The following is a 15,872-nucleotide window of genomic DNA, read 5'->3' on the forward strand; positions in this document are numbered from 1 at the left end:
TGTTGCATTGTTCTTTTCACCCCACTAAATAAACAGAGCTGTCTGAGAAAAAGACACACTGACAAAGATACAGGTAGACATTTTAATTTGTTAAATAAAAGTTGACTCCCATAAAAACAAAGAAATGCTACTGCTCACAAAGTATTCTCTTTACAAAACCAATGTAAATATGGAAAAGGAAAGGGTTTTTTTCTGAGGAGGAAATACTTTACAAATTGATCATTTTTTCCTAAAAAAGTGTACAAAATAAAATACTAAAACTGTACATATTTACATAAATTCATTAGTAAAATTGCATAATCATCCTCATTATTACTTTAAACCATTAATTTAATATTTTGTGCCTATGTTGAAGTGGCAGTTGGTGTCAGAGGCAACGGAATGGGCGAGTTACAGCTCTGACTATACATGCAGAATCTGCCACAGCTCACAGTATTGGACTCCGGCCCCCACAACTTACACACATATACAGTACATACTTTCCTTACACACAACATTGTGTGAGGAAGGAGATTCTACCCATGAGGTTATGTAGGTCATCACATAAGCAATGACAAAGTTAAGCCTGTAAATATTTGATTTCAGTCAAAGCTTTGATGGAACATTATCCCAGAATTACTCCAGCATGATTCATGGCAGGTAGGACGGGAACTAGAGGGAATGCAGTAACAATGGTCGGCAGATAGAGGGCGTTACAGGCCCATATTAAATAGACAACAAAACAGGAGGGAAAGATCCTATGCAGTAGTGTTGGCTAGCCAATTCCATCACTTGTATTGTTGTCATCACTGTGGCTAGAAATATGTAACAGAACAACGGGTCAAATCCACAAGAATGAAAGGAGAAGAAGGCGAGTGAGGTAACTAGGCTTTTAAAAAAGATGGAGTGCGTTCTGCAGGACAGCACAGTGTAGCTCAATTGCACACTGTGGGTTTGCCATACTGACAGTGCTGGTGTTGGTGTGTAAAGTACAGTAGGATAAGGGCTTCTGTTAGAACGTCTATCTGACCACACGCCGCCTTTTCCCTCTCGCTGGCCTCTGCAGTGCTATCTGCATCACACAAGACGTACGGGATTAGAAATGAATTACAGTATACACCTGCTATAGTCAGGCAGGATGTCCTCTGACTGTGATAAAGATTTGTACATGAGCGTTTAATTGGCTAGAACATGTTTCTGGGATGTTTGTGTGTTGGGCTCACTGTAGCTGCTGGCTCCTCTATGATGCGCTCAATATCTCCAGGAAACTCCGGCCCTCTCTGCAACCTAGTGTAAAGAGATGGCAAGGAATTAGCTGTGACTTAATTAAAGATCAATTAGTTTGATTTTACTCATTAACTGAAATACTCACGTTTGTTTTCTTTTTCTCCCCCTCCTGGCTCCTGTACGTATTTCTAAAGCCTGTAACAGGATGAAAAGTACAAAATCATCCCCTGGATATATAATGACTGATCTGCTTAATCTTCACTGAATAACCTAAACCAAAAACAGCTAAATCACTATAAAATTGTAAATACTGCTATAAGCACTTTGCAAAACATTTGGTTTAAAAAAAAACTTCAAAAGTATGTTAACTTTTTATAATCTCTGGAGAAATTTGCATTGATAACCAGGTAAATATGAGGCACAAGCACTTCTGAGCCCTCCATACTACTTTAATATGCAGCAAGAAAATTGACTTCAATGTCTTAAAGGAGCAGTTTATTATTTTTAGCACCTTCTGATGCCTGTGAAGTGAACTACACTGAAAACACTGACAAATGTGTACAACACTTTATAACCAGCACTAATTCGACCAACAAAATGATTTATCCTTGCTTGGATTTCTTGCTACTGACATGTTTCAAAAAGAGCTAAGTGAGGGATCTGGTATATCTCAACCAAGCCATATACTCCTTGGTGAGCTGTGTTTTATCATCGGGCTACTTCCTAAATACATCAGGTTTCCTTACAGCACATTCTCTCCTGCTTTTCCAAGGCATCAGGGAAGGTGCACTGGTGCATGTGAGGCCAAAGAGTGCACTGGTGTGAGAGACTTCTGGCCAACAGTCACTGAGACACTTAAAACAATTCAATATTTTCCCACTTTCCCTGTGTAAGACACTTTGAAGTCCATGATCACCTCAGCATAGAGTAGGTATCTTTTTCTGTCCATTTACGTGTCAAACCATTTTCTTTTTACCTCAAATAATTCAGAGTCACCAACTCACCTATTTTCTAATTTGTCTCAAGGTGATGTTACACTGCTAAATATTTATGCTAAATATTTTAAAAATATTTTTAAATATATTTTTGTATTTAATATTTCACTGCAATAATATTTTTATTGACATAGATATGCATCAAAAAACTTCCAAATCTGTCCTTGAGAAATTCCTTTTCTTTCACCTTTTTGTCTGCAATGTGCCAGACTCCCTTCAACCTTTTCTTTTATGGGGTTTTCTGAGTGTCAATAAATGCATTTATCAACATACACATACAAATATTAAAAACTTATCTTCACTAAAAGATTTCTATATGAGGCCTATTGCTTTTCAGGGAAAATGGGCAGAACTAAGTGGCTCCGATCCAGCTGGAAGCAGAATTCATTCTGAGACAGAAAACAGAATACTCAAACAGTCTTTTCAAGCTATTTTTGAAAATGTATGATTATTGTAGGTCTGTAAACACTGAAGAATTAATTGCAACCTTAATGCTTGGAGAGCTTTGTGAGAAAACCAATTCAACAAAGTAGTCCCAAAGGTTATTCTTACAGAGATACTCACCCTCCCTTGCTCTGTGTCCACATTACCCATGGTATCATCCACTGGGTCAATGTTCACTCTCTCTCTGGGGCTCAAGTATCCTGGTGCCTGTCTTCGTTCTTCTTCACCATCGTCATCTCTTCTCGCTCCTGAACCTATACCATTGCTATAGACACACAGCTTGGCTGAGCCGTCAGTCTTGGCCTCTTCCATAAATGTGAGATGAAGGGGGGCATCTGGTGGGCGAGACTCTGCAGGTTTACAGGGTGGAGTGGTGGGCGGGTCTTCACTGAGTTTGGGTGTGCCACGGGCCGGAGACTGGGCCGCTTCCATGCTGAGGCGGGACAGGTCAGGATTGTGTACTGAGCATGCTCGCCGAGGACTAAGAGAGGGTGCGAGCTCTGGGTACGAGACTGGGGTGCAGTCACTCGCTCCCTCTGAGCCACGCCCACTCACCTGCAGGAAGGAAGTGTAGATGGTGTCCATAAAGGAGCCGTATGGATCAATGAGCCCTGGTCCAGCCCCCGCTGGCTCTTCCCTCTGCTGTGTAGGTGGTTGTAGGTGGCCAGGATTAAGCAGGGAATCCTGGCACAGCTGGGCAGCGGGGAGGTCTTCTTGGGCAGGTGTGGTCTCGTGTACTGCCAGTGGTTTCTCCCCCATTAGTGTTGGACCCATAGACAGCTAAAAAGTGAAAGAACATAATACATATACACACACATACATAAATATACACTCAGGGTGTTCCAAAATTAACACTTTTTAGCAAAATGTCTTCCAAAATTTTTCATACTTAGTTTATATTATATTTTTTGTTCAGATAGCCTCTAAGAATGCCTTTGACAAAAGAAGAATATACTGTAATAAGGCAGCTGGATCTGGAAGCTGTTGCAACGTTGTGATGGACTTTAACAGGAAACATGGCAAGCACATCACACACACGACACTTGCCAAATTTATTAACAAATTATATATCAAATATATATATATATATATCAAATATATATCTCAAATAACAAATACCCAATTATGTCCAATTCAATTCCAGGATGTAACACTACAAAATGTGTAAAAGCTCAAAAGGTTGAGTGGCAGGGTGAGGAAGAGAGGAACAGAATCAGTCTTTCACATGTTTGTAATGATGTGTTACCTGCAGGCACGTTAGTGGGTTAAGAGCAGCCTGGTTCTGTGGCAGTGGCATTCCCAGTGACGGAGCCTGGGAGAGCAACAAAGGCCCTGCTGCTAGTAAACCATGTAGACTATTAATGTTCCCCAAAGCTGCCAGGTCACCTTTACAAACAATAAGAAACAAGTTCATGTAATTAGATTCGCAAAGACACCCAAGAAGACACTGAAATTACAAAGCAAATTTTGCTCAGTTTACTGGGCTCTTCCTGTTATATTCCTAAAGCCTCAGCATATTTAACGCTCCAATCACAGGCTTTGTCGCGTAGCCTGTGAACTCCACAATCACGTCATATTGGTTGTGGAAGCCAGCCCACCACCATGCATGAAATATGCCGAGGCCTTTATGCTGAACTCAATTGTCATCATGGAATATGGGTTATGATTTCAAATAGGCAAGCTAAAAACAGTGGATAATCACTCTCACCTAGGTATGTAGGTGGCAAAAAACTGGTACTAAATTCAACACACTGTTCAGAGATTGAAAACCATAATGTGCAGAACACACCTAATGGTTTCAGACTTCATTCACAGACCACAGGATAGTTCTGTTCTGACAGCAGGCGAGCTTTCTAACCAATAGCTTGTTGGCTTTTTCTCATCTCAGATACAGCTGACTGAAGTCAGGAAAGGACAACTGAAAATTTATTCCCAAAAACTTCTAATCAAATCATATCAGCCGGATGGACCGCATAAACAAAAAAAGCTTATCAATTAACTTCAGTATTGTTTTGGTTTTAGAATCCAATTGAAGGTAATTCCAATTGAATGCTAGGGTTTGAACTATCCAGTCAGTCATCAGCACATTAGAATTTTTTTCATTAATATAAAATGGAGATGATTGGACTTATGATGGATCAGTCCCAGCACCCAGCCTTACCAACATGGCACTTGCTATGTGCTTATGGTCTGTCACAGAACCCAGCTCTCATCCTGATCGCCGTCAAAAATAATTTCATGGCAGCAGCTCACTGGGAGTTCCAGAAACTGTTCACAGGCTGCTTCCAGCCACAGGACAGCGTTGTCAAAGTCAAAGTCAAAAGTCAAAGCCTGCTTTATTGTCAATTTTGCCACGTGTTCAGCACATACAGAGAATTACGTTACTCTCAGACTCTAGGTGCATAGAGTTAACACACAAACAAAAAAAATAAAAAAAATAAAAATTAAAAAAAAAAAAAAGGAGGGGATGTAAAAATACAAATAAATACATATAAACATCGAATAAATATAGATCCACAAGGCACAACGGATAGAGTGCAAACAGAGCAGATGCAAAGGGACTAGTGCAAAGAGCTTATCAGACTGTTTAAAGTGACAGAGCAGTCTTAACTGTCAGAAGAGGTAGTCCATTCTAAAGGCATCATAGGAAATGGCAGGGCACTAGACAGCTATGGCTAGTAGCAGTCTATGTACATATCAGTATGCAAGGGAATCTCCCTGCAGGCTAATTGTACAACAATCACAAACAAATAATATGCATTGCATCAACACAAATACATAATGCAATCGAAAAGGGGAACGCATAACATAGAGCAGTTTTAGTTTACTTACCCAGGACCCCTTGAGGCAGGATCGTGGGAAGAAATTGAGGTGTCTGGCTGTTGGTCTTCTCCTGCTCAGTAAGTGAGTCACATGTTTCCTGTCCAGTGACTGGTACCAGTGGGGTACAGGACACAGAGGTAGAAACCAGTGCAGGACTGGAAAGGGTCCCCTACAACATGCAAAAATGCACACACACAAGATATCTTAACTTGAACTGTCTTACATATACCAGCTCAAAATGTCTGGCCATCAATATAATCTCTCAGTTCACCTCTCGTCAAAAACTGACCTCATCCCAGATCAATATCCACTTTCTGAACTCACATGATTAAAATTCAATATGGCACATTGTGTACATTAGCTATTTACAGCAAGTGAAATGGATTTGAAACTAAATAACCACTTAAGTATCTATACACTTCTAGTTTTAATACAGTCTGGCAAAGTATTAGGAAATACCACTTATCTATACAGAAGGCATGTGGTCAGTGGGTGTGAGCGAGTGTACCTGAGTATGAGGTGGGGGGGGTGGTGTATGGTTGGGAAGGGTTTCAGCCTGTGCAAGAGCTGCAGCCAGCAGGGCAGGGTTCAGGGACAGGAAGGCAGGAGGAGGAGGGGGAGGAGGAGTGAGCTGGGCAGAGAGCAAAAGCGACTGGCCATCTGCATGTGGTGCTAGAGCCTGGAGAGCGTCTAGGAGTCCTGGCCCCATCAAGACAGAGTCCAGCAGAGCTGGGGTCTTCTCTAGAGACACTCCTTCCCCAAATACCTGCTGCAGGGGAGGGAGGTCTAAATTGAGTCCTGGCAATGGGAGCATGGCAGCTGGGTTCTGCCCAAGAAGCAAAGATGCCATGAGCAGTGCCTGTAGCCCAGGGTTCTTTTCACCAGCCTCAAGCCCTGGAGCTACACCTGGAGCCAGTGTAGGCCCTGGAGCAGGAGGATTTAATAGACTAACAAGGTTAAGAGGGAGGTCCCCCTGAGGTCCCAGTGCGGAAGGCAAAACACTGAGCGGAGAAGCCTGGTTGAGGAGGTTGTTTGCTGGTTGAGTTTGGGTGCCTCCGGTTGTGGGAGGCTGAGTGCCTGTCCAAAGCCCGAGAGGCAGAGAACCTAAGAAAGGGGGAAGCAGGGAGGGCAGGGCTGCATTGGAGGAGAGAAGCTGGAGGAGCTGTTCCTGTGTCATGAAGGGGAAAGACTCAGCCAGCTGCAAGGTGCTTGCATGGTCAGCCGCAGAGTTCGGGAGATCAACCGAAGAGGTGCCAGGTGCATGGGACAGGGAGAGGTTAGGGTCAGGATCACAGCCAGAAAGTAGCTTAGTCTCCAAATTCTGCTGCTCTTCTGATATTACAGGATCTGAAAAGAGACGTCACGAGAGATGTTTAGATTAAGAGGAAATGGCTATTTCATTCTAGTTGTTTAATTCTGAGGCTAGTAGAAGTTTGACAACCTTAAGAAATTATTCAATATACATTATATTTTTTTTTCTGAAAAGTAAAATCTTACCCTCACTATCTGTAGCCTGGTTTTGGTCTGGCTGGTTTGTTTGGTATATGTTATGATCAGGTCCCAAATCCCCTAGTTTGGACCCACAGGTTTTCTCTGATACGGTGGAAGCAGACTGGCAGGTGGCTGAGGACAGCTGGCTCATCACACCAAGGGTATGGCTGCTGTTGGAAGGCTCAGTTCCTGCACTGGTGCTTGTGTGAGGCAGGCTCAAGTTTAGAACTGCACTATTTGCTGTCGTTTTGAGGTTTACTGCAACTGCTTCCGTGTCTTCACACGTCAGGGAAAGGGGTTGAGCAGTTGCCAGCTGGGTAAGAGGATCCAAAGTGGGCACCAGGTTTTGGGGCTGAGACTGTTTCATGTGGATATGTGTTTGTGGCCCAAGCTGGCTGTCATACTGAGGCGTTTGAGAGGTACCCAAAGGTGGTGAAGAAGGGTGCCTGCTGGGTGGTATCGTTGGTGGAGTGTTATTCTGGGCGTTCTGCATACTGAGGAGCTGGAGCAGTGCAGAGAGGGGCTGGGAGGAAGCAGGGGGTGAGGAGAGAGGAAGAGAATTTGAAAGAGCCATCCTCTTGCCCTCCTCCAATTCGGTCTGCCTTAGTATACTATTAGGCACAGAAGTGGTGGAAGGAGGAGTGCCAGACAAGCGTGCAGGCTGGAGGTGGTTTTCTGAGTGAGTAACAGGAGGTGGGGAGCTAGAGGATGATAAAGAAGGGGAAGGGACAATAGGGGAGGACACAACCAGGTCTCCCACAGTTCGATTTACCTGTGATTCTTTCAGCATGCTAAGAACAGTGGGTGAGCGACGTTGGCGTTTGCGGCGTAGTGTTTTTTCAGACTGAACAGGGTTGGAAACAGGGAGAGAGGGGGAGTGAGGAAGCAAGAAAGCCGTCAAAGATTGGGTTGGGGCTGTAGGGGTGCTGAGGCTACTGTTTAAAGTGCTAATTAATACCTTGGACTGCTGCTCCTTGTCCAGGGCTGGGAGAGGAAGGGCACCCGTTTCTGCAGCCCTGGACTGGTTCTGTTTTTTCTGGCTGGCCAACTGGGCTTTGGCAGCTGCAGAAAGGAGGCTACTGGCTGGGAAAGAGCTGCTGATATGCTGCTGGCTCTTCTGCTGACACAGGATCTGACCCAAAGGGAGACCAATCAGTCCTGGGGCAGAACCTAGTACTGGTCCATTCCTCTTATCACAGGAATTATTCTGTGCTGGCTGTGGGCTCTGCAGAGTGTGAAGTTTGTTTTTGCTGCTGAATGTGTGGTGCTGTTGGGCAGAGTCAGGGTTGGTGGTGCTGCAGTCTTTGTAGTGCTGCAAAATGCCCTCCAGACGACTGCGTGGGCTGGTCGGGGGTACGGAGAGTTTGGGTGAAGAGCAAGTTTGGGTGGGAGGCAGAGGAGAAGGGGAAGGTTTAACCCCCTGAATGAGCATGGATCCTGGAGCTCCCTCAGAGAGAGAGGAGGTGGAGGAGTGACGGGATCGCTGGTGAGGGGAGAAAGTGTCCTGAGCACAAGAAGGGGATGAACACAGAGAGAGAGGAGGAGAAGATTTCACAGCCATTCCCTGCAGATGAGGCTGTCCTGCCCTGGCAATAACAGGTGAAGATGAAGAGGAGGGAGAAGAAAATGTCAAAGGAAGGGAAGAGTCCATCTGGTACGTGTGGGTTGTGTCTAGTTTTGTAGTGCTGGGAGAGATTGGTTTATGAGGTGCTCTTTGGAGAATGGTTTGGTTAAGGACAGGGCGAGGGCTCCACTGCTGTTTCCCATAAGCAGCTACACTGGGCCCTGGGGACTGGGGAGAGGTCTTCTTTAAGGGTGAGCTCGAATCAGAAGTCAGTATGGAGGTGGTGTGAGATACAGAGCCATTCTGAAGAAGTGAAAGAGGCGAGGGCACAGGAAAGCTGCCACTGCTGCTGGGTCTGGCCTGGTTCAGTGTCAGCTGGGTCGTGCAAGCGCGCTGGGCTACGTCTCCTCGAGCCACTACAGATCCTCTCTTATCCTTGCCATCCACTGAACACACACCACTCCCTAGAAGCAAATACACATTTTATTATACGAAAAGAAAAAAAAAAGAAACACAGTTGAAGGCATGGATTTCAAAACAATTGATTCACGAGGATACAAGGGAAACAAAAGCAAGCAAATTACATACTACATCTTAAAACAATAGACCAGAAGTAGCTTCTTCACTATAAAACTAGTCAAATTAGAGATTATATATGCAATGTCAAGATGAGTTTGCCCAATCAGAGGAACCAAACCCAACTGTTATAACAATTACTATGGTGTATATTTAAAAATAGTAATAAATAAATAAAAGAATAAATAAAAGAATAAATAAATAAATAAATAATCGATCAATAGTTTAGTTAGGAGACATTAACAGATTAACAGAATATACTGCAAAAATGTAAAGATATATAACAAAAACAACTAACTTATATATGGAGCTACGATTAGATTAGTGTACCTGAGCCGTGAGCTGGTAATGGTATTTGGGAAGCCTGCATACTCCGACACAGAGCAGCCATTGCGACCACTTTCCTGCGATGGTTGCACAGTTTGGTCATATCTTCTTCCACCTTCCCTGACTGATGACTCTGAGCATGAACCCCTGCAGTAGGGTCGAAGTTGAACACCTGCAGGGACAAAGAGTTCCTTGAGGGGTCACACCTTTTTTTTTTTTCTTTTTTTTTTTTATAAAGAATGCATTATGAGCTTTTTTTTTGCTGTTTTGATTAGACAAGAAAAAGTCAGTATCAGCAATGTTACATATTTAAAATGGAAATCTGAACTATTGTTTAAAAAAAATGAGTGTGCCAGCAACTCGCAGAATGATTCAATAATGATTTATGTATCAAATTAAATATATGAATTTAGATAATCGTTTGTACTTCCCCTCCCATATTGAGCACAAAGATTTGGTATTTATAATTTGCTCATGTACTATCAACAATCTGATATGTACTGGAAGCTTAGTGGCACAGAGTTCATTCTTTGACTTGAATATAAAACACATTTTCTTATACTAGCGCAAACACTGGATAAAAATTACATAAGCACATTTTAAAACAAAATCAAAATATCAGCATACTGCAAGACTAAGTAAAAAAAAAAACACCAATTAATAATAATAATAATAGATGGGTAATCACTTACAATTATAAGGAAATAACATAATTTATTCAAATAAGCACCTCCCATTGTGTCTTTTCTTTATAGAAACCTTTCATTTTATTTTAGTTGTAAAATGTAAGAAAAGAAATTTTAAAAAAAGGTTGATTTTAACATCTAAACAGGTATCTCACCTTATGAAGGACAAGTGGGCATTCCAGTCCACACTTACATGTGCCATCTGTCAAGAGATACACCCTCACCTCTTCCACAGAACACAGAACTGTACCACTTGGGCTGTGAGAGAGTGAGAGAGAGAGAGAGAGTGTGTTTGTGGATCGGGGGGTCAAAGCATAAATGTTCTGCTTAAGCGGCTGTGCTCACAGTATCTGTTTAACAGCTCACTGAATGTGTTTGAATGTGTGTGACTGAAGTTTGCTTTGGAGAACAGTCACACCCATCTGTGTGTAATCACAGCTGCTTTGTCTGCCATTGGACTTCAAAATCAATCCAACAATTTCTTTCGGAAAAAAGCCACTTAGTTCCCACTACTATATTGACATCTGAATATTGACATTAACGCTACATTTTGCAGAATCTTTTGTTTTAAAAAAAGACTGCTGAATAAATAGCAAGAAAAATACTTGCCCTGACTATTCTGTAATAGTAATTCAGAGACAGGTCTCCTGTAAACCAGAGCTTATATTGTAGCTAGATAGCTAACATTAGCCAACTAGTTTATTCTGTATGTTATTTGCTGTTTTTGATATCCCAGAACAAGCACAGTTACACTGTGGTATCGGTAATGCATGGGCACTGCTGCTTGATCAGGCAGACACACTAAGAACTAACTTATAAATTTGTAAAGATTTCCAATGGTAATTGCTAAAACATTGCATAACACCACCTGTGTTTAGTAACAGAGAACACAGCCATCACTCAAAGGGCATTTTAATGGGTGCATATACTAAACACTTGACCTTCAGATGAAGAACCAAAACAATATGGAAGAAATTTGAAAGGGGTGAAAACTTACCTCATGTAAGCCACAGCCCCATCCTCCACTTTTCTCTGCCAACCAACAGGGACCTGAGCGGTGAGTGTCGGACCACCATCTTTTTTTCCTGCTGCCTTCTCACTGCCCCCAGTCATTTTTGGCTCACACACATCCAGCTCCTGTAGATCCAAACCACACACAGGTCAAAACCCCTTTCCCGTACAAATTAAATCTAATTCAGAAATTAACAAGCTATACATGTACAGTTTACAGAATGTTTTGAGTAAACAATATGATAAAATTAAATATATAACAGCGGCCTATATGATGAAACTGAACCTAAATCTACACTATATGGCTAAAAGTTCCTGCAGACCTGACCATCACACCCATATGTGGGCCTTCACCACACTGTTGCCACAAGGTTGGAAGCACACAACTGTATAGGATGTCTTTGTATGCTGTAGCATTACAATTTCCCTTCACTGGAACTAAGGGGCCCAAACCTGTTCAGCATGACCATGCCCCTGTGCACAAAGTGAGCTCCATGAAGACATGGTTTGCCAATGCTGGAGTGGAAGAGTTCGAGTGGCCTGCACACAGCCCTGACCTCAACCCCACTGAACACTTTTGGGATGAACTGGAATACTGACTCCTCACTTGACATCAGTGACTGACTTTATTAATGCTCTTGTGGCTGAATGCACAAATCCCCACAGCCATGCTCCAAAATCTAGTGGAAAGCCTTCCCAGAAAATTGGAGGTTATTATAACAGAAAGGGGCTAAATCTGAAATGTTCAAAAAGCACATATGGGTATGATGCTCAGGTGTTCACATACTTTTGGCCATAGAATGTATATTTCACTGATACGAGATGTGCAGGAATTCTTTTGACAGCAAAATTGTACACTTTTTACTGTACCTTTTCATTTTTATTTAGCCTGGGTCAGCACCATCCATGAAATCCACCCCAGTGAACACATCCTAAGTAGTGTTGCCGGCACTCAACACAATTGAACTCAAATCCGGCCAAAACAGGCAGGCCTCTCTTATCTCCGGTGGACTCTCTCAGCTTTGGAAAGATCTCTCTGAACTCTCACAATCTGAAATGAAAAGTGCAACTTTAATAATAGCACTCTAGTTTAATGCACTTGACAAAACTGTTTAACTATGGTTTATGTTTTAGGCCAAAAAAAAAAACAACAAACAAACAAACAAAAAAAGCTTTTAATTGTTGTTTTTTTTTTTGCCAAAAGGAAATCACACTCCATCATTATGAAAGATATTTTATTTATTACTGAGTTCTTAGTTGATTGTTCACTTTAATTGAATGAGTTTAATCCAAGCCTCAATAACTGAAAAACAAATAGAAAGTTGGACCTAATGAGGTGTCTTGATGAAAAGTTCATGAATTAAATAAAGCCCTATGGGACTTATACCTAGACAAAATATTAAAGTTCACATTTAAATACTGAGCCTAATATATAAATAATTTATGTTCATAAAGTAAATGTGTACCAAAAGGTCCATAACATTTATTTTTTAGTTAAAGGTGTCCCTGCCTCCAGAAAGTTTGAGAATCCCTGGTATACATGAAATGCTAAGTGCTGAAAACATAAAGATGAGAGTGTTGTTCTGGAGGATAGGAAAGGGCTGAGGAAGCAGAGGGCTGGATGAAGAGCATGGCAAAATTAAGGTGTGAAATGTGTCACTAAATTTCCTGTGTGAAGTACAGACTGGAGAGGCTCTCCAAATGCTACAGTGCAAATTATAGAAACCAATCAAAGTGTGATCAATGAATTTAACAAGCAGTCACTGGAAATCTGAAGGAAAGGTTTCAATGTGCATTTAATAAACTGATCATGAAAACAGACACAAGCTGCTGCCTGTAAAGACAAGTTTCAAACTTTTCCATCAGTCCTTGTCGGCAACCCACATTATTATTTTTTTTATTATTTTAAATGTAAAACAGAAACGTATAAAAGTGAAATAGAAACAATAAAAATAAAATGTCTCATTCTGGGTTTCCAACCTACAGCGAGTCATGACAGAAGGAAAGTAAACAAGTTAAGGAGTGAAGACAAACGGCGAAAAAACAAGACGTATAACTTTATTATTTCAAGACATTATCCCAACCTAACAAGTCTCCAGAATGAATAAAGCCTTGCAGCTTGTTTGCAGAAGCACAAATACGGATCTGTGCACTGATTAGAAGAATAATAATGAGAGGATCAGCCCGTTTAAAGCAGCCGGCTAACAGCTAGCTAGCGTCTACATACTACTACTTAGCTAACTAGCCAGCTAGCTTCACAGGCTATGAAGAAGCGACTCGACTAAACCAAAAAAAACTGTTGAATAAAAGGGAAAGTATGGCATTGACGAAGAAAGCAAAATGAGAAAAGATGCAATTAATGCGAAATTTTTACAAAGTGGTGAATGTGGTGAATTTGGTGTGCACAAAACGCTAGCAGACTGTGTTAGCTGGCTTGGCTGGTTTAGCCACATACCTCCTCTGTGTTTACGAAGTTTGCTGCTTGTTAGCCGCGTTGCGAAGCAGAGGCGAGAGCTAGCGCAGCCTTTTGGACAGCCTTTAGCTTCAAGTGCTGCTGTTGTGAACACCGTGGACGGCACTAAACTAATTTTCAGGCACTTTCCTACCTCTTCTCCCTTTGCGCCATCCGTCCGTCCTGCCTAAAAACAAAGAGCAATAACGCTAGCTGGGTTTTATTGCGCCCGTTGCATTGTCGCCAAAAATGATCTTAAATTTCGAGTGGATCTCAGTCGGTCGCGGACAAGCCGATTGTTTCATTCAAAGCGTCAATATCGCTGGAAGCTTCTTAAGCACGTGAAAACGAGTTAAGGTTTTACTGTGCTTCAAGTAATGCCCCGTTCCCGTTAATCCCTGTTTCAAGTTCCTATTTTCTCCAGGATTTCGTGCCAAAAAATCATGGAGTTTCCTTCGGACCTGCGCACTGGCTTCCTTCGGCCTAGGGAATTCCATACCCACAATGCACCGGTGCTGAAGGGAGCGTCTGGACTCGACAGAAGCGGGCTGAGCTCCAAATAGCGTCCTATTTTCTTTATAAGAGCACTACAAAGTGTGTCAGATAATGGCTTTCAGCTTCCTGTGTAGTGCAGTCTATGTATAATGTGGAGCCATTTGTAACTCAGCCGCGGTGACTGGCCCGATGTGGAAGACTCGTTCTCGTTCAATAAACAAATAGCAACACTTAGATGATACATGTTTGAAGAGTTTGAACTAGACAGGATGTTATTTACTTCCAAGTTATTTAATATGGTTTACATGTCACCATAAATGTAGCCAGGTTTTTAGCTAAACTTTCGATGTTTTCGGTAGGACACACTCCATTAAAAGTATTATCTATTATTAAGTAAATTATTCAGTAAATCTAAATTTAAAAAGAAAGCCATGGCCTTGTTGAGGTTCCAGGTGTTTGGGATAACTGGACTTATTTATGATCTGTGTCTAATTTCCTCCACGTGGCCACGAGTGGCTAAAACAAAGCACAGACTCTATACTGTTTACTATCTCTATTATACTCTACATTACTGTTATAGCCTTGTTGTCATTTATAGATTATGTGTGTAATGCTCTAGCCTTACAGCTTCGATGCATGCAGGTCTACACAAAATTTAGCTCCTTCATTTAGTGTGAAATTAGGGAATACAGTTCCACTCAAATAAAGTACCAAAGTAAAATCATGGTATTAAGTTTAAATACGTAATAAACACAACTTAATAAATAAACAAACATAATAAATAGTCATAATTACTCTAAAGCGCCATAGTACAATAGTTACATATGGAGTAAATCTAATTAATCTAAAGCCTCATAGAAAAACCATACTAGAATCATGGTTAAATATGTAATAAAATAGTTATTACAATGCATGACGTTAACATATCAATGATAAACCATGGTTTTAACTGTAAATCCATTACAGCCTCTGATTATCACAGAGTTTCACAACAGTACTCACCATAAAGTGCCATAGTACAACCACCGGTAATTACAGTGTCATATTTAAAACCATAGGAAACCATGTTGTGTTTAAGGACTGAATAATAAGTAATGAAAATAGAAATATTCATTATAAAGTTGAATAATAGACACTGGAGGGTGGCTGAAGAACAGCAAAGCCGCTCAGACAGCCTCGTTTACAGCCAAATAAACACATCTTAGATTGCAGTTTTGTGATATTGTTTATTGACCATTTGACAGCGCAAGTTCACATAACCGACCAAAACACCACATAAACACTGATTTAAATAAAAAAAAATTTAATAAAGACGACGAGTGTGTTTTTGAAACACGGCGAGGGAAGGTGGACAGAACAGCTCGGCCACGCTTTTACAGCTCTGTGAAAGTAAACACAACTTTTGGGAATAAAAGCTTGAGCTGCCAATAGAATCGCGCGCGTGCAGGTGACAGCCATTAGCGGCGGGGAGAGAGCGCGAGACTACACAGCAACAGCCGCGCGGCAGTGACGTGTACGCGGCGCGCTGCTCGCGAGCGGCGCGCGCCTCCTGGAAACAGAAGTTGAGCTTTCTATTCGCTAAGCGTGCGCGCGGCCCACTTGCGCTGTTGCTAGGCAATACGCTGCACGCTTCTGCACCGTGCATGTTAAAGCGCTCAACTCCTGTGCTCAGGAGAGTTTCTGAATACTAACGAGATGAGCCCCGGGTGGGTGACATCGGATGGCCACAAGTTACGGGTCATTCTTGCGTCCACACCCATATGGCGCGCTAAAAACACAGCACAGCAACAGCAACAAAGTTA

At 41.9% G+C, this 15,872-nt stretch overlaps 1 protein-coding gene across 2 annotated transcripts; it reads right to left on the bottom strand.

Annotated features, from left to right (window-relative positions):
- Positions 1-68: 68 nt before the first annotated feature.
- mbd6 (methyl-CpG binding domain protein 6) lies at positions 69-14,089 on the bottom strand. 2 transcript variants are annotated; one of them, XM_026918430.3, is made up of 13 exons: positions 13,730-14,089; positions 11,994-12,174; positions 11,110-11,249; positions 10,268-10,370; positions 9,430-9,598; positions 6,966-8,987; positions 5,977-6,815; positions 5,478-5,637; positions 3,892-4,031; positions 2,766-3,425; positions 1,352-1,401; positions 1,203-1,266; positions 69-1,051 (listed from the first exon to the last, which is right to left on the bottom strand). In XM_026918430.3, the coding sequence occupies exons 3-13, from the start codon at positions 11,223-11,225 to the stop codon at positions 1,001-1,003; spliced, it is 4,374 nt and encodes a 1,457-aa protein (XP_026774231.2). In that variant the 5' UTR covers positions 11,226-11,249; positions 11,994-12,174; positions 13,730-14,089; the 3' UTR covers positions 69-1,000. The 2 variants fall into 2 exon arrangements, with proteins under 2 accessions (XP_026774231.2, XP_026774230.2); XM_026918429.3 differs by having other exon boundaries at positions 13,579-14,088.
- Positions 14,090-15,872: the final 1,783 nt, after the last annotated feature.

The sequence above is a fragment of the Pangasianodon hypophthalmus genome, chromosome 2 (genome assembly GCF_027358585.1).
Source record: "Pangasianodon hypophthalmus isolate fPanHyp1 chromosome 2, fPanHyp1.pri, whole genome shotgun sequence".
Classification (NCBI taxonomy): domain Eukaryota; kingdom Metazoa; phylum Chordata; class Actinopteri; order Siluriformes; family Pangasiidae; genus Pangasianodon; species Pangasianodon hypophthalmus.